At 41.0% G+C, this 19,764-nt stretch overlaps 1 protein-coding gene and 1 long non-coding RNA gene across 12 annotated transcripts in view; one reads left to right on the plus strand and one right to left on the minus strand.

The window, feature by feature from the left end:
* LOC125463397 (collagen alpha-1(VII) chain) overlaps positions 1–19,764 on the plus strand; it is a 377,348-nt gene that overhangs the window by 334,610 nt on the left and 22,974 nt on the right. For 9 of the 11 annotated variants that reach the window (XM_059654498.1, XM_059654500.1, XM_059654505.1 and 6 more), the window contains one exon: positions 8,438–8,623. The exons of the other annotated variants lie outside the window; for them this stretch is intronic. In XM_059654498.1, coding sequence (XP_059510481.1) covers positions 8,438–8,623 — 186 coding nt within the window. The remainder of the gene's footprint in view (positions 1–8,437; positions 8,624–19,764) is intronic. 11 annotated transcript variants of the gene reach the window in all.
* The window catches only part of LOC132210952 (uncharacterized), a 121,792-nt gene continuing 110,266 nt past the window's right edge, over positions 8,239–19,764 (minus strand). The window contains exons 2-3 of the long non-coding RNA XR_009447206.1: positions 19,304–19,356; positions 8,239–8,329 (exon numbers count right to left, since the gene is read on the minus strand). This is a non-coding gene — a long non-coding RNA (uncharacterized LOC132210952). The remainder of the gene's footprint in view (positions 8,330–19,303; positions 19,357–19,764) is intronic.

Consider the following 19,764-nt stretch of genomic DNA (forward strand, 5'->3'; position numbering starts at 1 on the left):
AGTAGAGGTGGAGATCAGAAGCCTGGAGATCGAAGGAATTATCAAACCAGTGCAGTTTGCAGAATGGGCAGCACCAGCCATAGTGATTATGAAGCCTGATAGCTCGTTTCACTTTTGTGGTGATTTCAAACAAATGGTAAACTGCTTCTCACAGTCTGATAAAGACCTGATTTCTTACAAAGAGGACTTGTATGCAAAGTTGGTGGGTGGTGGGGGGCTGTCCTTTATGAAACTGGACATGAGCCATGCCTGCCTGCAATTGCAACAGGATGAGGTGTCCCAGAAGTACGTTACAATTAATATCAGTAAGGCCTTAAAACAATATACAAGGCTGCCATTTGGGGTATCATCAGCCTGAGCCTTTTTCCAGCAGACCATGGAGAACATTTTACGATGACTACCCCAGATTGCCATTTATCTGGATCACATTCTAAGAACAGGGGAAACTAATAAAGATTAGTTGGAAAACTTGAATATAGTACTTAAACAGTTCTCCCAGGTGGGTGTACACCTTAGATGGGAAAAACGTGTGTTCTAGGCAACCCAACTGACCAACTTGGGTTACAGGGTTGACAAAACCCGGTTACAACTGTTGGAAGAGTAAGTGAAGGCAATCAAAGAGGTCCTGTCTCTCCACGCACCCCACCCCCCCCAACTGACAGATACTCCACCAGTGGTTCCTCCCCGGAAGAGTCTGTTTGGGTTTTGAACTTCCCGGACACCCTTCCTGTCACCACAGGCAATATCCAAGTGTGGACACAAAAATATCTTGTCTTAGCAAAACTGAAACAGCTGGTGGGAATGGGGTAAACAGAAGGGCGATTGCAACCAGGATTGAAACCTTTTTGGACCCGACAAGACCTGATCATTCTAGAAGACAACACATAATTGTGGGCAGCAAGGGTGATTGTCCCAAGTAAAGGTCACTGCCAGATACTAGTCAAACTCCACCAGGGTTATCCAGGGGTTTCCAAGATGAAGATGTTAGCAAGAAACTATATCTGGTGGCCAGGGATGGATGCTGGCATACCTGTGTTGGTGGTGTACTATCCAGAGTGCTAACAAGGACACATTGCCACCAGCCACATCCCCACATTCATGGGAATGTCCAGGTCAACCCTGTGCCAGTCCATTTGTGAGCTCAATGTTCCTGGTCATTGTGGATGCCATTCAAAGTGGTTGGATGTGCATAAAGTTTGTTCAGCCAATTCAGGGATGGCGATTGAGAACCTGCAAGTATCATTCACAATACATGGGCTCCTGGAAGTATTGGTCATGGTCAATGGAATGTCATTTACCAGCAGGGAATTCAAGTAACTCCTAAAGTCTGTAGGCATTTGGCACATAATGACAGGTCTATACTATCTGTTATTTCAATGGTCTAGCAGGAAGAGTGGTCCAAACGTTGACTGCAGGCTTAAAGAAACAGCCTGCAGTACCATTTGAGACCAAACTGTTCTAGTTCTTATTTGATTATAGGAACACCCTACATGCAACAACAGGGATAGCTCCAGTGAGGTTGCTGATCGGGAGAAGACTCTGCACCAAGTTCAACCTGATATTTCCAGACCTGGGAGGTGGGGGTGTGAAACAGCAGCAGGAATGCTAGTGCTGGTGAAATGCCTCCTCTAAGTGAGGGAGATAGAGAGAGGGGGAGAAAGAGAGAGAGAGAGAGAGAAATACCTTGATTCAAGGAACAAAGTTTGGTGCTAAAACCATGGAAATGGCCTTGTATGGTACGAGGCAAGGTAGACGTGATGTCAGGTCTTGTGACTTACAAAGTTTCGGGCAAGTGATACAGTCCAGAACAAACACGTGGGTCACCTGAAATCCATAACCTCATAAACAAGGCAGGAGCAAAATATACCCGGTCCCTCAGAACAACCAGAAGGTCTGTCAGAAGGCTCAGATGCTCCCCCTCTACCGAGTGTCGAGGAAACCTCAAACTCCACTCAAAATAAACTTCGGAATTATCTCTCAATTTTTGATCTGGCTGTCTAAGTTTAATTGAAGTGTGAATGCTAATAAAGAAAAAACATTGCCAATGACATGAACGGGAGTTAAACAGATGGATTATCCTTCCTCACTTGATTGTAGCACCTGTAATGTATCAAATGGTTTCAGCAGTTTATTAATGTCACCTGAACCTTTGGATATTTCACTGTCTTGCAACAAACCTCATCCTAGCTTTATTAATTATTTCATTAACTTGTATAATGTATGCAAAAATATTATTGCAGTTAGAGATTTTGTTAGCATGGCAATGTCTTTAGAGACACTAAATACCTTGCCAGACCATAGTCTGATTGGCTGAATGTCCTTCCTGGACGATCACAAAGTCAAAATAAATAATTTGAATTTTCTTTTACTCATGATTTACTGTTTAACTTATACCTGGAAGTCCTCCAATTAGATTTAAAAGTCTGGAGCATTTATATTAGATGTGAAAGCTGGGCTAACTTCCACTAGTTGTTGCAGACCAAAAAGGAATGCGATATTCCAGTGCTGGCGGGTTGTTCTGAGAGGCCAGAAGTAATAGCATGGCATGTGTGCCCATAATCAGAGATGCTGGAGGGAGGTGGGACAATCATGAAATCCGTGGATATGTTACATGCAGAAATGCAGTACATATTTGTATTGAGCAATCATCTGTAAAGGGATGTGGATACCCTTGTAATTCAGAAAATAAATTAAGAAATAATACTTTATTATGACATGATTTTCAATGTTGAATTGCAACTTTACTGTAAGACAAGAAACTCCCAAAATATTGACAGATCATTTTTAATTCATCAGAAAGAATATAAGATAATGCAAAGCTGGAAGTGAGTGAAAATAAATTGATGCATTAAAGCTATGATATTTTTAAATAGTGAATCAAAGTGGAAAATATTAGTTATATGCAACTGATGATGCTTCTATTTCAACAAAATAATAGCAGACTGTCCTGATCACGGAGACACCAATTATCCAGTTGATAATGACAAGTTAGAATAGCTGCAATGTGTATTCAATTGGAAAATGTTTATTTGAATGATTACGTTTTTGCCACCTTTTTTGTCACCTTTAAAGCATTCAATGTTTTGGCACCAACTGCTTTCTGAGGCAGAGTTCTACAGGTTTATCACTCTCTAGGTCAATAAATTATTCCTCATCTGTCTTAAGTTGCCTAACCCCACATCTTTAGACTGTGACCTGTGGTTCTGGGCTCCCCAGTTATTGGGGATGTTCTTCCTGCAACTATCTGGTTTAGCCCATTTAGAATTTTACAGTTTTCTATGAGATACACATCTATTCCTCGAAACTCCAGTGATATAGTTCAAAATGTTCCAGTCTCCCTCCATATCTTACTTGGTATCCCAGGAATCAGCAGGCCAAGCAGCATCATAGGAGCAGGAAAGCTGATGTTTCAGGCCTAGACCCTTCTTCAGAAGAAGGGTCTAGGCCCAACATGCCAGCTCTCCTGCTCCTATGATGCTGCTTGGCCTTCTGTGTTCATCCAGCTCTACACCTTGTTATCTCAGATTCTCCAGCATCTGCAGTTCCTACTATCCCAGGAATCAGTCTGATCTTCATTAGGAAAGTTATTGAACTTTTAAATGAATTAAATTATGAGGACAATGTATAATTTAGACTTTTATTTCCTCAAGTAAAGAAGGTTAAAGGACTATCTACATGGGTGTTTAAGATGATTAGAGGGTTTCCAGGGATTATTTCGTCTGATGGGAAAGTCCACAAAAAGACATAGCCTTCAAATTATAGCTAAGCCATTGAGAAGTGATGTCAGGACGTGTTCCTTCGCAAAATAAATATCAGTATAAATCTGCAATATTCTTCCCCAAAATCGTTAGAAAAGGGGGTCAAGTGAACGCTAGAAAACTGGAATTGATGATTTTTGAGACCACATATTAAGGAATCACGTCTGGAGGTTTAAGTTAAGATGTAGTCAGCCTTGATTCAATTGAGTAACAACTTGGGCTTGAGGGACTAAATGGTCTCTTCCTGCACTAATGATTTTTATGTATACCATTTGTTTGGAAATTTAATATTAAATTTCACAATATATACACAATTGATGAGAAATGTTTAATTGTGGATGAAATTACTCTTAAATCAGTATGTGACTACCTTGGTTTTTCTGGAATTAACTTGTCAACAAACTTGCAGAATGTACTACTTTGAAATATTTTTAGTCTGAAATGAAATTCCGTGGGAAGGCTACTCATTACAATGAGAAACCTTAGTATATTTTTAATCAAAAGAAAAATTTCATCCATTATTTCTTATATCTGTAATATTCATGGGTGTTTTAGAGTCGAGCACTATAGGAATACAGATCATTAAGTACACTATTGCATTAAACAGTTTTGTAAGTAATGGGAATAATAGGGGCCATAATGTATCTGTACTTATGTTAGAGAACCCTATCTGTATTATGCTCCGGATTGTCTGTGTCTTAAAGCCATACACAACAAAGTAGCATGACTACTGATTATTATTACTTTACGCTGCATTAATACTGCATTATTGATCACTGGCCAGTAGCTGTGGGAAAAAAAAACTAAGTAGGCAAGACAAGAGTTATCGCAATGTGTAAATGCAATGCCTTGTATCCCCTTGTATAGTGAAGTATGTTTCCCAATAAATTATTTTTAATATTACAGAACTGATTGAAGTAATTTATTTCTTATAATACAAAAACAATATTAAGTACATGATAAGATCTGAAGATGGACTTGCTGGGTCATTCCTTAAACCTGGTTTCATTTGGACTTAGAAATCAGTCTCAAGTTCAAGCCCAAGCAATGATAATAATAGGTAAATAGTCATGCATTGAACTCCACTCAAGAAGTAGGCAACATTTTCTTCTAACAATCCTGTCTTGTGCTGAGGAAGTGCTGCATTATTGCAGATACTATTCTTGCAATGAAATGTCAAACTGAAGCTTTGTTTGCCAATTCCAGTGGACATTAAAGATCAAAAAGCACATTTTAAATAACAACCAATATTCTTTCTTCAACACCACTAAAAATAAATTAGATGATCAGTCAACTTTGCCATTTCTGGATCTTACAGTCTTTGCTTGTAGCTCAGCAATCAATGTACCATCATTTGACTTGATTTGATTTGATTTATTACTGTCATGTGTGCTGAGATACTGTGGAAAGTGTTGTCTTACATGCTTAAAGCATATCATACTATACAACTGCATCAGAGTAACAGAAGAGGGTGCAGGATAGTGTTATGGCAGCCAAGAAGGTGCAGAGAGAGATCAACAGTCACATTTAAGAGGTCCATTCAAAAGTCTGATAACGGCAGGGAAGAAGCTATTCCTAAATCTGTTTGTATGTGTATTCAAACTTTCATATATTTTATACAGCAGACTTGTAAATAGAGTTGGTGTGGAATTTGGCTGAGTACGCAACCTTGCAGGACACGGGTATCAAGGATTATTGTAGAGGAGACGTTGTTGCCTATTCTTACTGACTGCAGTCAGTTGGTCAGGAAGTCAAGAATCCAGTTATAGAAGGGGGAGCAGAGACCTAGGTGCTGGGTTTGTTCGGAATAACAGTGTTGAAGGCAAAGCTGTAGTCAATAGCTAGGAGTGTGATGTAGGTATCCTTGTTGTCCAGATGTTCCAGGTGTGAGTGTAGGGCCAGGCATATGGCATTTGCCATGGGTCTGTTGCATCAGTAGGCGAATTGCAAGATATCAAGGCAATGTGGGAGGCTGGAGTTGATGTGAGCCATGACCAAACTCTTGAAGCAGTTCATAGTTATGGATGTCAGAGGTACCGACTGGAATCATCAAGGCATGCTGCATGATTTTTCTTTGGCACTGGGATGATGGTGGTCTTCTTGAAGCAGGTGGGCGCTTCAGACTGTAGTAAGGAGAGGTTGAAGATGTCTGCAAATATTTTCACCAGCTGGTCCATGCAGAATCTGAGTGCACGGCTGGGGACTCCATTTGGGCCAGTCACTTTCCGTGGGTTCACCCTTAAAAAGCCCAATCTAATGTCTGTTGGGACACGTGACATTGTTTCACTGCCCTTCTGGTCAAAGCAAGTGTAGAACGTATTGATATTACTGGGTAGGGATGCACCATTGCACACAATTCTGTTCCACTTTGCTTTGCACCCCATTATGTCATGTAAGCCTTGCCCCAAACAGTGGGTGTCCATGTGGTTAGTCTGGGTCTCAAGCTTAGTTGGTATTGCTACTTGGCATTCCTGACAGCCTTGCAAAGATCGAACCTGGATTTCTGTATGGATCAGGGCCACCTGACTTGAACGACTCAGACCTGGACTTCAGTACAGAATAGATCTCCTAGTTCATCCATGGACTCTGATTGGGAAACATTCAGATTAATTCCTTCTGCATGCAGTCATCTACACACTTATTCATGAAGTCAGAAATCACATGACACCAGATTATAGTCCAACAGGTTTATCTGAAATCACAAGCTTTCAGAGCTTTGTTCCTTCTTCAGCTATTAGTGAGAGAGATAGTATCAGACACAGAATTTATAAGTAAAAGATCAAAAGGTCGTACTACTGATGAGGATGTATTAAGCAAACCTAAAAATGATGTTAAATGTTTAAGCAGTTAGAGGGTTTTAAATGTTTAACATGTATACGTAAATCCCCAAGTTCCTTTAAAGTCACGATCTTGCGAGAACTACAGGTCTTATCAAAGTAAAGAAGAGGTGCTGTTTTAGATCAGACAATGCATGTTAGGTGTCAGGCCTTGTTTTAGAATATGTTTGTGTTTCGGTTTGGAGTCAGACTGTTTTTATTTCTAAAGTAGGAATTTATAAAACACCACATTGATGGACTGTCAATAAGTTGTGTGCTTTTTGAACTAAATAGAATGTATCTACAAATATAAATTCGCCCCATAGACTCACGTTTGTGTATGTGTGCATGCATTTGTGTCTGTGTGTGTGTGTGTGAGAGAGAGAGAGAGAGAATTAGCGTGTGTGAGGGTGAGAGATTGTATGTGTCTGGGGGGGCAAGTGTGTGTGTGTGTGTTTGTGTGAGAGACAGAGAGAGAGTATGTGTGTGTGTGTGTGAGAGAGAGAGTGAGTGTGTGTGTGTGTGTGTGAGAGAGAGAAAGTGTGTGTGTGAGACAGAGCGTATGTGCATGTGTGTGAGTTTGAGAGAGTGTTAGTGTGTCTGTGAGAGAGAGAGTGTGTGCATCTGTGTGAGTTTGAGTGTGTGTGTGATCGTGCGTGTGTGTGTGAGAGAGAGAGAGAGAGAATGAGTGTGCGTGCTTTTGAGAGAGAGAGTGAATGTGCATGTGTGAGGGGGAGAGACTGTGTGTGGCTGAGGGGGGAAGAGTGTGTGTGTGTGTGTGTGTGTGTGTGTGTGTGTGTGTGTGCGCGCGCGCGCAAGACCGAGAAAGTGTGTGTGTATGTGTGCGTGTGAGAGAGTGCGTGCGTGTGCGTGTGAGAGAGTGCGTGCATGTGTATGTGAGAGAGTGTGCGTGCATGTGAGTGTCAGAGAGGGTGTGCGTGTGAATGTGAGAGTGTGCAAGTGTGAGAGAGAGTGTGCGTGTGTGTGTGTGCATGTACCTGTGTGTGTGTGTGTGAGAGAGAGTGCGTGTGCATGTGTGTGTGTGAGACAGAATGTGGGTGTGCATGTGTGCGTGACAGAGGCAGTGTGTGTGTGTGGGAGTGTGCATGCAAACGTGGGAGAGTGTGCATGTGCATAGGAGAGTGAGCATCTGTGTGTGCGCATGGGAGAGTGTGCGTGCGCATGGGAGAGTGTTTGTGTGTGTGTATGTGAGAGAGTGTGTTTGTGTGCGTGCATGCGTGTGGGAGAGTGTGTGTATGTGAGAGAGTGTGTTTGTGTGTGCGCATGCGTGCAGGAGATTGTGTTTGCGTGTGTGCGCATGCGTGTGGGAGAATATGTTTGTGTGCGCGCGTGTTTGTGGGAGAGTGTGTTTGTGTGTGAGTGTGTGTGTGCGCGCGCACATGTAGGAGAGTGTGTGGGTTTTTGTGCATGTGGGAGTGTGGGAGAGTATGTGTGTGAGTGACAGTGTGTGGATGAGAGTGGAGCTGTGTGAGTGCATATTTGTTTGTGTAAATGTTTGTGTGGTGGAGTCACCTGTAGTGCAACATGAACTCAAGATCGCAGATGAAGCCATCCTCATGGATACCGAACTTGGCTATCTGCCTCGACTTGGCAATTCTGCATTGTTGTGTATCCAGAAGTCTGCCTTGAAAACGTTCACCCAAAGTTCCGAGGCTGAATGTCCTTCACTGTTGAAGTGGTCCCCCACGCAATATCCCTGTTTGGCGATTGTTGCTCGGCGTCCATTCATGAAGCCTGTATTGGTGACAGCATACCTCAATGTATGTGAATATTTTTTGGTGTTTCTAAGACATCTGATAACTGTTATATTGTTACAACTCTGTTTTCTTGCCTATCTTTTAGGAAGAGATTTCCATCTGATTATTAGAACAGATAATTCTGATGAAGACTGGGGTAAAGGTGATGAAAGGCAGAAGGGTGCATTTGACAGAAAAGACTATGAAGATGACAGTGAAGAAATTGAATTTGAAGATGAAGTTAGCTTTGCAAATTTTACACAACTTGAGCAACATATGCCAAACACAACAGGTAGAGTATGTGCTTTTGAGAAGGTGTGCAGGTAAAACAGAAATAGAATATCCAGGACAATCCCCCTATGATCAACACTGAAATAATATTGTATGTTTTATGTATTTCAATCATTTCATTTGACAAAAGTACTATCCAGATGGGTCCAGATTTTATTGGCATTAACCCCACTCATTATCTCACTGATAGTCTTGTTTTACTAGTTTCAATGTAAAGCAATTAATTTTCAACTGGTGAACTTCCATAGTCTCTAATTAAAGTATTTGTGTCAACATCGCTTGGTATTTTCAACGGAGACAAGTCATTCAGCAATCAGGTCCATGAGAGCATTTTTTTCTTCCTCCTACATTAGTTTGTACTATTTTGCATGGCCACTGTTGATTCACATAGTCAAGCTGCATTCCCAGGGTAAAATTCTACACCCACACTTTGGAGAAACTGGTTCATACAAAAGTTTTGAAGTGTGGAATAAATTCATCAGCAACTGTTACACCACTTCCTTTTGTAACTTGACTCACTATATAAACTACTAGATTATTGTAGAATCAATGTAACAGCCAAGGGAATTCAATTAGGAACTGTAACTAAAATGATGTTCTTCGTGCTGATAAGCACATGTTCAGTTGTGCAAAATTAATGGAAAGTGTTTGCTGGACTGTTGAACTCCAAACTGCATGCACTGCACTGCGGTATTAATTCATGATAGATCACTGATAAAATTGTCAAAATACTTCCAGCAACCATTTACCTGTGCATATTAATGTCCTTAACAGTATAGCACCTGGGGAGATTTAGCGACACAGAGATGTACAGTGCGGAAATGGACCCTTCTGTCTGACACATCCATGCCGACCAGATATCCTAAATTAATATAGTTCCATTTGCCAGCATTTGGCCCATATCCCTGTAAACCCTTCCTATTCATAGACCTATCCAGATGCCTTTTGAATGTTGAAATTGCACCAGCCTGAACCACCTCCCAAGGAGGTTTACTCCAAAATTTTGCACAAGTATCATACATTCCATTTTACAGTTTATAGGAGTACCTAAGAAAAGATGTCAATGAACCCAATTTCTCACCCTATCTTTTGTGATAAGCTAGACATTCTGTTACTTTATGAGCTGAACGTAAAGGTTAATTAATGTTTCAGAATTACTTCAGCTTCAATTTTGCTCCATTCTGATCTGTCATGTTGTAGTAAAATTACTGAAATTCTCTTCCACTTTCTGCACTAAGGGCTGACATTGAACACAACGTTATGCACTTTCTCACATATCTTTATGGAGTCCCTTATCTGCTATGTAGAGAACACCACCAATGAGGTTCAGGGCCAGTAACAGTAAATTTAGCAAGCTGGACTCTACATGCCAGGTTGTTAGTCTTGTGTTCCATCCTGCTCCTCCATCCAGAGTAAGGACCAGCAGTATGAGCTGTGACTTGTGCTGAACGATCATGCAGTATTTAATTGTTTCTTGCATTACATGTCTCAGTGGCAAGGAATAACAAGAGTAATGATAATGATCAAGATTTCACTATAAAATGCAACAAACACTTGCTTGTATTTGTGATGAATTGAATTAAATGATGTAATGTTTTATGGATCAGCACAGTCAGTTATCTTACTTTAAGAGTACAGGTTGAAGAGCTTTGAAAAATAAAAATGTGGATTTAAGGAGTTGGAAGTTGTTTAAAAATGGATTGAAGGAATTCAATGCTCAAAAAAGTAACGGAAGACTAAGTGATGGTGGATGAGCATCTTAAAAGAATTCAATTAACACTTATAAAGAGTTCACTCGTATGGTCATAAATATAAGATAGAAATGACTTCTGTGTGGAATTAGAGGACATCTTTGATACTGGAATCATAGAAACGTTAAGAATACATTGGGTAGAGTTTGAAGAACAGCATTAGAACCTGAATTGTTAGTGACTCAAGTCAAAGTCAACAAGTTAATGAATGTATGGTTGCGATGTGTGCAATCAGGAGAAGTTTCAGGGCAACAAGGGCAACAGATAACAAGGCACTCTCCCAGGTACAGAACAGGAAGGAAAAAAGGTTAATATTTTCAGTCCTGTAACCCTTCTTCAAGGATCACAGGAGTCGAAATGTTAATTGTTTTCTCTCCATAGACTCTGCAAGATGTCCTGGGTTTCTCCAGCAATTTGATCTTGTTTGTTTCAAATCTCCAGCATCTGCAGTTCTTTGTCTTATTTTAGAGAATGGGAGGACCTTGGTAGATGACAGGTAGAGTTTAACATTTTCCTTCTAACAATGACAGGAGAACTCACCATCTTGAAGTACTTACTTTAGATCTTGTTTGTTTTCAAAAAGGCATTACATGAAATAGGTGGATTTGGTTGGATGGAGTTTAAACAAAGATTTTGATTTATTGTAGTCACATGTACCTAAGTACAGTGAAAATCTTTGTTTTGTGTGTGGTACAGGCAGATCATGGCAAACATAGACACAGAGAATGAACAGAGATCATAGGATGCTTAGACCGAACGAGGCATACAGGTTACAACTGCACAGGAGGTGCAAAGCAAGATCAGCATTGAAGTCGCATCCTATCAATGATAAGTCAATTCCTCATTGACTGCATCGCTCTAAAATTCATAGTATTGCATTCCATCAAGCTCCCATTAAGTCATGGAGCCACAGTATACTGTGGGCTGATTGCAATTTAATGATGTCTAATGTATAAAAGTAGCCATGGAGAATGGGTAATAAGACGCAATTCGTAAGGTGCTTCTTTGGTGCATAGCGATCATATCTCAAAGACTGGAGCCACTCCCCTCCCCGCCAAGACAGAGATGAGGAGGAGAAAGGTAGTTTTGGGGTGGCAATTGTTGGCAGTTTTATCCTGCTAAAGCAAGAATACAATGGCTCTGCTGCAACGTCCCTGAAGGAAAGCTAATTATTGTGCATGGGATGATGCTCTAACATGCTTTAAAGACCCTGGTCGATAAACATTGTCTTCATGCACCTGAATGTTGGGTTATAAGAAGCAGTCCTCTGGCACCACACAGGTTGGACCTATTCATGATATGTATGCTGGTTGGGAAGGAGGCCAGGGAGGAAACATTGCTAGGTGAATGGCATACTTAGGGTTGCATGGAGCAGATCTGGAAGATAAACTTCAAAGAGAATGATGATTGTGTACAAAGGGTGGCATGGTGGCTGAGTGGTTAGCACTGCGGCTTCACAGCGCCAGAGATCTGAGTTCAATTCCACACTTTGATGACTGTCTTTGTGGAGTTTGCCCATTCTTCCTGTTTCTACATGGATTTCCTTCAGGTGCTGTGGTTTCCTCCCACAGTCTGAACATTCGCAGGTTAGGTGGATTGGCCATGCTAAATTGTCTATAATGTCCAGGAACATCTAGGTTAGGCATAATAGCCATTGTTAATGTGGGGTTATAGTAGGGAGCTAGGTCTGGATGCTCTTTGGAGGGGTGGTGTGATCTTGTTGGGCTGAATGGTCACCTTTCACACTGTATGGATCCTATGATTCACAACTGTCTTCACACATCTTCTGAAACTGAAAGCAAGGTAACTCATGTTAGTGGTATGAGATAAGAACATTCAAAAATCAATTGGAGTAGAATGTTCACATGTACAGGGACATCTGATAAGTGGGAGGTTTTCAAAAGTATGATAACAGGAATTCAGAGTCATTATGTTCCTGTTAGAGTGAAAGGTAAAGCTGGTAGGATTAGAGAACAACGGATAAATAAAGATATTGAGGTTCTAGCCAAGAATTTTTTAAAAAATCAAATATTAGATATAAATAACTGGGTTCAAATGAATTTCTTGAACAGTATAAAGAGTGTAGGGGCATTCTTAAGAGTGAAATCTAGGAAATCAAAGTGAGGATATGAGATAGCTTTGGCAAATAAGGTTAAGGATAATATAAAGAGATTCAATAAGTACAGTAAGAGCAAGAGAGCAACTAGAAAGAGAGTAGTATCCCTCAAAGATCAAAGAGGTTGTCTTTGTGTTGAACCTCAGGAGCTCAGAGATATTAAATGAATATTTCGTATCAGTTTTTACTGTGGAGAAAGGAATGGACGCTAGAGAACTCAGGGAAGTAAATATTGATGGTCTTTAAAACTGTTCAGATTACAGAAGAGGAAGTGCTGGGGATCTTAGACAATATAAAGTTGGATAATCTCCAAGACCTGATCTAGTATATCCTAGGATGTTGTGGTAAGTTAGGGCGGAAATTGCCATGCTCCTTGCAAAAGTATTTGTATCGTCTATAATTCCGAGTGAGTTATCAAATGACTGGAGTGTGGCTAATGTTATGCCTTGTTTAAGAAGGGATGTAAGGAGAAACCTGGGAGCAATAGACCTGTGAGTCTGACTTTATGGCTGAGTAAGTTGTTGGAAGTGATTCTGAAAGATAGGACTTATATGCATTTAAAGAGGCAAGGTATGATTAGAGATAGTCAGCATGGATTTCTGTTAGGAAAATCGAGTCTTACAAATTTGACATGAGTTTTTTGATGAAGTAGCCAAGAATATTGATGAGCATAGAACAGTAGGCATTGTAAAATTGGACTTTAGTAAATCCTTTTACAAGGTTCCGCATGGTACACAAATTAGTAAAGTTAGATCACATGGAATTCACCAATAGGTTACAAAATTAGCTTAGCAGCAGGAGACAGTGATGGTGGGGGTTGTTTTATAGACTGGAGGCCTGTAACCAGCTGGCTCCACTTTTTTTTGTCATTTATATACATAACTTAAATGAGAATATAGAAGGCATTGTTAGAAAGTTTGCAGATAACAACAAGATTGGTAGTATAGTGGACAATGAAGAAGGCTATCTAAGATAACAAAGAGACCTTGATCAATTGGATCAATGGGCTGAAGAGTGGCATATAGAGTTTAATTTGGACAAATGCAAGGCATTACATTTTTGTAAAACAAACAAGAACAGGATTTATACAATTAAAAGTAGGGCCTTGGGTAGTGTTGTAGAACAGAAAGACCCAGGGGTTCAGATAATAATTCTTTGAAGTTTTCATCACCTATAGTAGGGTAGTGATAAAGGTGGCGTTTAGCATGCTTGCTTTCATTGCTCAGACCTTTGAGTATACAAGTTGGGGCATTATGTTGAGGTTGTACAGGACATTGGTGAGGCCTCTTCTGGAGTACTGTGTTCAGTCCTGGTCTCCCTGTTATGGGAAGATTATTATTTAAACTGGAGAGGGTTCCAAAGAGATGTAACTAGATGCTGCTGGGAATGGAAGATTTGAGTTATAAGGAGAGGCTAGATAGAATGGATCGTTTCTCACTGGGTGTTGAGAAGTGACTTTATGGAGGTTTATAAAATCAGGAGGGATATAGATAAAGTGGGTGGCGATTTTTCATGAGAATGGGGTTTTCAAGACAAGGAGCATATTTCTGAGGTGAAAAGAGAAAGGTTTAAAAAAGGTATGAGGGGCAATTTTTTTTTTTTACACAGTGAATGAAATCAACTTCCAGAGGAAGTGGTAGATGTGAGTACAGTCGCAACATTTAAAAGACGTGTAGATAAGGGCATGAATAAGAAATATTTGGAGGGATATGGGCTAATTGCAGGCAGGTAGGACTAGTTTAGTTTGGTATTATGGTCAGCATGGACAGAAGTGTCTGTTTCCATGTTTTATCATTCTATGACTCTATATCTCTATAACTCTTCCCTTCTTTAGGTCACCTTGTAGATGTGGCGGAGCCTGTTTCGTACAATAGTAATAGTTGCTAGAGGCTGTAGGCAAGCCTACATTAGGGCAAAAGGGGCTGCAATGACAAAGAGCAGTGGCCAGAAACCACATGTGCAGGCAATATTGCAGCTGACTCCAAGTGCAAAAGAGGCAATGTCGGAGATACCTCAAGATGCCTCCTGGATCTGATGGATGAACACCTGTGACTGCGAGGACTAAGTGGTAATCTTTTGCCAGATATGTTGAAGGTAATAGCGGCCTTCAACGTTCAACTAACTCATTTCAATGAGCTGCTAGGAACCGAAGTGGAATTTCCTATCTTTAACTGATCTTCTGTTTATTAAATTGCATGCATTTGTGTAGTTTCCACTTGATGCAGGGAGCCAGGCTAGTCAAGTTTGCTGTGTAACAGGTTTCCCACAGCAGCAAGGTGAAATTGATTGCACCTATATTGTCTTCAGTGTTTTGACAACATCCAGGTGTGTTTGTCAATAGAAAAGAGTTTCATCCCTTGAAGTCCAAATCATAAGTGACCACATCAACTAAATACTTCAGGTGTACACACGATATGCAGGGAAATTTTATTAATTCTACATTCTGAAGCTGTGTGGCTGGCTGAAGTTTTTAATATCCCTCATCAGATACAGAGTTGGCTGCTGCAAGACAAAAGTTGCTTCCTTTAGGCCTCAGTGATGATATGTCAGGAATCCTTGGACAGACAACCAAGGGAGGTATAATGCTGCACTTACCTCCAGAGGGGCTATTACTGAGCAAGTGGTAAGATTCTGAACATGAAACCTGGTTGCTTGGGTTGCTCAGGCAATGCACTGAAAAAGAAAACCAGAAAGAGTGTACTGAAAACAAAAAAAATGCTAGAAATCACAGTGGGTCAGGCAGCATCCATAGAGAGAGACCAAGCTAATGTTTCAAGTCTACATGACTTTTCATCAGAGCTTTATCAGAAAGAGTGTCCCCAATCATCATCATGGCCTTCTGAAAACAAAACCCAACAAAGAGGATATCTCCGGAGAAGGAGAGATGCATGTCTGAGAGACATCCTCCAATGAGAAGAGGGAAATCAATATTGTGACATCAGCCAGGAGGTAGCTCATTGACAGAAAGAAGTGCCCTGCCTTTTCATGTTTGGTTTTCTGTATGGCTTTTGGAAACGAGCTGGCTGCCAGGCTGCTGCTTTTCTGTGGGACATAGATCATAAATTAAAAATTGTTTCATTTTGTGCTACCCTTTTAAATAGAGGGAGCTTTTATAAATTTCAACGTGCTGCTACTGTGATAACTCAAAATCACCAAACTGTACAGACAAGACTTTGTGCCCATTACACCAAACTGAACCTACACTGCTGTGCATACACTTTTAACCATATGTTCCTGGTCAGAAGCATGATAAGGGCACACAGACCCTGGGCTATACTTTTCTAAAATCTGGCTGATGTGACTCATCATCTTATTCCTTCATTATCCCTACAGTCCTGAAGAATATTTGGCTCCTTAATTGTACTGCTGCAATTGCTGAGCATCCTCATTAATTGTGTTTCTATCATTATCACTGGAACAAATACAAACACTTCCCTCCTAGCATCACACTCCCTGAGTCAAGAAAGTCCTTCCTATCTCAGTAACGTATTTCGTACCTTTTATTCTGAGAATGTTTTGCATGGCTATGCAGACCCAAACCCTGAAAAGCCCAGCCACATTTCTTCATTACTTACACATACTCTATGATGTCTCAATTGCAGGCTCAGTTTCCTCACACTATCCTTAATGGAAAACATCAGTGACCCTGATAACCATCTCATGAGTCTCAAATGCAATCCCCAATGCTCGGTCTATGCTTTGCTCGGTCATGAGCACAACATTAAGCAAACACATTGCCAATAACATTAGAAGACCAATTGAAAACCAACATTGTCCTCTGATGGGAAAGAAACTGCATTTTTTCACTTCAGACAACTATGTCAGCTTCTTGCTTCGCTTACTCTTATGTCTATGTGCTGTTCACACATTCATAACAGAAGAGAAGGCAGTGTTTTGACAGCTATGATTGTGAATAACTTTTGCAGGTGTCCACTGGGGTCTTGGGGCCGAGAGGCCTATAGCATTCCTGAGACTATGGGCCGGTCCACACCCCTGATTCTGCCAGGCAATGAATTCAGTGGCAGAGGGGAGATAGAGAAGCAGGGCTTCTCTGTAATGTTCTGAGATAAACCTCCCAGGTGCCTGGCTGGCATCCCTCCTTCTCCCTATTGGTACTTATTGGCACCAAGTTGTCTCTTTAAATAAAGGGAACCTGGAGTGAGGCTGGGTATCTTGCCCCTTCCCCATCATCCTATCCATGGAACCAGCTGTAGTACAAGAAGGTCTGAAAAGGACAGCAAGTGACATTGTGACATGTAAGAAAAATAATTACTGTCTAAAATACAGAGGTTTCAACATCATTACTGGTTAAATCAGCCTTATTATTAAAGGGACCAACCTTAAGTATAACTTTGCAAAAGTAGCCAAGCACTCGCATGTTGGAACCACAACAAGGAACAGAAATTAGACAGCCTCCTCCATATTTCACTATAATGACAGCCTCTGATATTATTGCCTGACGTTTGCTTTTACATGGCTGTATGTGAAATATATTGCGTATGGCCAAGTGAAGACGCATATCATTTACATGTGGCTGAGCAGCTACCTGTCATCCAGCAGTTTATCAAGTCTCAGAGACCTTGGGCATTGCTTCTTCCTCTGTTTATAGACTCAGGTCAGCGATGTGCTCACTAAACTGTGACCCTACTAGCCTACTTTAGACTCACCAAGGCAAATATCTCTGTGCTGATGCAGGGTGCAGGTGAATGCTATGCCAATGCAGTCTCTGAGATTTCAAACAAATCATCCTCAGGGGTGGTGGTGCTAATGGGAGGAGGTTGTGGCTTTTGTGCTTTATCCTTTTCTGATGGTCTCCAGTATCTTGAGTGGAGAAGAGAAAGAATGAATTGCTGAACATGTACAGTCCTTTTTGTAGACAAATGTCTGACACTGTCTGCTGATCTAAGAACTTCCCTAGAACAGCAGGCTTCCCTAAAGGTCTCTTGTGATATTCTTATCTCCTTATCAGTGTAGGGATGGTCAGAATCCTCCCCCACCCATTTGTATGGCCTGATGATTTACATATCCAGTATCTCTCAACTGGTCTGGGCCTCCCTCCCTCTTGTTGTAACTGATCTTGTCCTGGAGACAGAGAAAGATTGAATGTGATTACAATTGGTGCATGTGTACTTTATGAACATGCATAGCCATGACAGCTCTGAAGCCCCTATGATTATGTGAAAAGGAAATGCACTGCCAAGGAACGGCTGGAGAACAGATTGCATGAGGTGTCTCTCAGGCATTCAGTTCTCTTCATCCATGTGGTATTGACGTTTGTAGGTGGTTATTCTATATGATATCTGTGCACAGTAACAGAGTTAGACGGAATGATACAGAAAAGAGTCTCAGTTTACAGTGAGTAGATGGTGTTATTTATCTTTGGGGAGTGCAGGAGATTGTTCATCATCTACCAGCACAAGATATGACTTATTTTGTGCAAGTCACAAGTGCTGACCGACTTGCAACCTCATTCCAGGCACCAGGGTCTGATCAGGGGCTTCTTTCATTGGGGATAATGATCTCCCTTCTTTCAGGAACAGCCTGGACCTCTTGTTTTTGTCTGTGTGAGACAAATCCGGGCTGGTGGGGGCAACCGACTTTGGCTCCATGAAGCTGCAGGCTTCCAAGGAATGAAGGAGAGTGCCCAGGCACTGTCTGATCCTTTGTTCCTGGACAATCCTAGTGAGAGTGAGGAGGCGATGGTCTAGTGATATTATTGCTGGACTGTTAATCCAGAGATCCAGACAATGTTCCATAGAATCCATACAGTGTGGAAATTGGCCCTTCAGCCCAACAAGTCCGCAAAGACCCTCAGAGTATCCCATCCAGACTCACCCCCCTGTAACCCACCTAATCTACACATCCCTGAACGCTAAGGGCAATTTAGCATGGCCAATTCACCTAGCCCACACATCTTTGGACTGTGGGAGGAATCTGGAGCAACCGGAGGAAACCCAGGCAGACACGGGGAGAACATGCAAACTCCACACACACAGTTGCCCGAAGGTGGAAGTTAACCCAGGTCCCTGGCACTATGAGGCAGCAGTGCTAACCACTGAGCCACTATGCCGCCCCGGTTCTGTGGACCCGAATTTGAATCCCACCATCGCAGATGATGGAATTTGAATTCAATAAAATATCTGGAATTAAAAATCTAACGATGATCATGAATCCATTGCTGAATATCAGGAAAAACCCATTTGGTTCACTAACCTCCTTTAAGGAAGGAAACTGCCATCCTTACCTGATCTAGCCTGCACGTGACTCCAGACACACAGCAATGTGACTGACTCTTACCTGCCCTCTGGGCAATTAGGGATGGGCAATAAATGCTGCCTAGCCAGTGATGCCCTCGTCCTGTGAATGAATAAAAAAAAAATTCCTGCTCGCCCACTTACCTAAGATACACCACTCAATGTGTATAACAATATGCAAAAATAAGTAATCAGCTAAAAACCACATGAAAACTCACCCCAATTCTAAGTAAGTGACAATTTCTAACATGCGCAATACTATCACGGGAATCCTTAATGAGAGAATTATTAAATTCTTTGAGAAATCAAGAGTCCACAATTACAACCATTCATTAAAATAGATCACAAATCAGGAGCTGTTGGAATTTTTCGAACCAAGATTCCCTGCATATCTCAGGTAAACACGCTCTAATGTGGGATCCAGATCAGTAAGGTGGGAATTCCTTGAAGCTGTTCCCTCTCTTCCACCATTACTTTAACAGAATTGTGGCAGCAACATATCTTATCTGAAGGAGTTTGTAAGGGATTATGCCAACTCTTTAAATTTCCAAGTTTCCTACCTCTAAAGTTCAGGATCAGAAGAATCTGAATCTCCTATTGTATCTTCTTACATCTGCAATGACAAATATGAATGAGAAAAATAGGTTGAATAGGTTATAATTTGTGAAGAAGATTAACATATTATTTTAAAAACCAGAAGCACTGCAGATGCTGTAAATCAGGAACAAAAACAAAGTTGCTGGAAAAGCTCAGCAGGTCTGGTGGCATCTGTGAAGGAGAAAACAGAGTTAACGTTTCGGGTCCAGTGACCCTTCCTCAGAACTTGCCGGACCTGAAACGTTAACTCTGTTTTCTCCTTCACATATGCTGCCAGATCTGCTGAGCTTTTTGAGCAACTTTGTTTTTGTAAACTTATAATTTGTCTTTTTGTCTTGTTCAGTTTGGGCAATTATCTTACATAATTAACATAACAAATAAATAGAATGTACTTGAAAAGATAGGAGTAAGTGAGTTTGCCTGT

Source organism: Stegostoma tigrinum, chromosome 25 (genome assembly GCF_030684315.1).
Source record: "Stegostoma tigrinum isolate sSteTig4 chromosome 25, sSteTig4.hap1, whole genome shotgun sequence".
In the NCBI taxonomy this organism is placed as follows: Eukaryota; Metazoa; Chordata; class Chondrichthyes; order Orectolobiformes; family Stegostomatidae; genus Stegostoma; species Stegostoma tigrinum.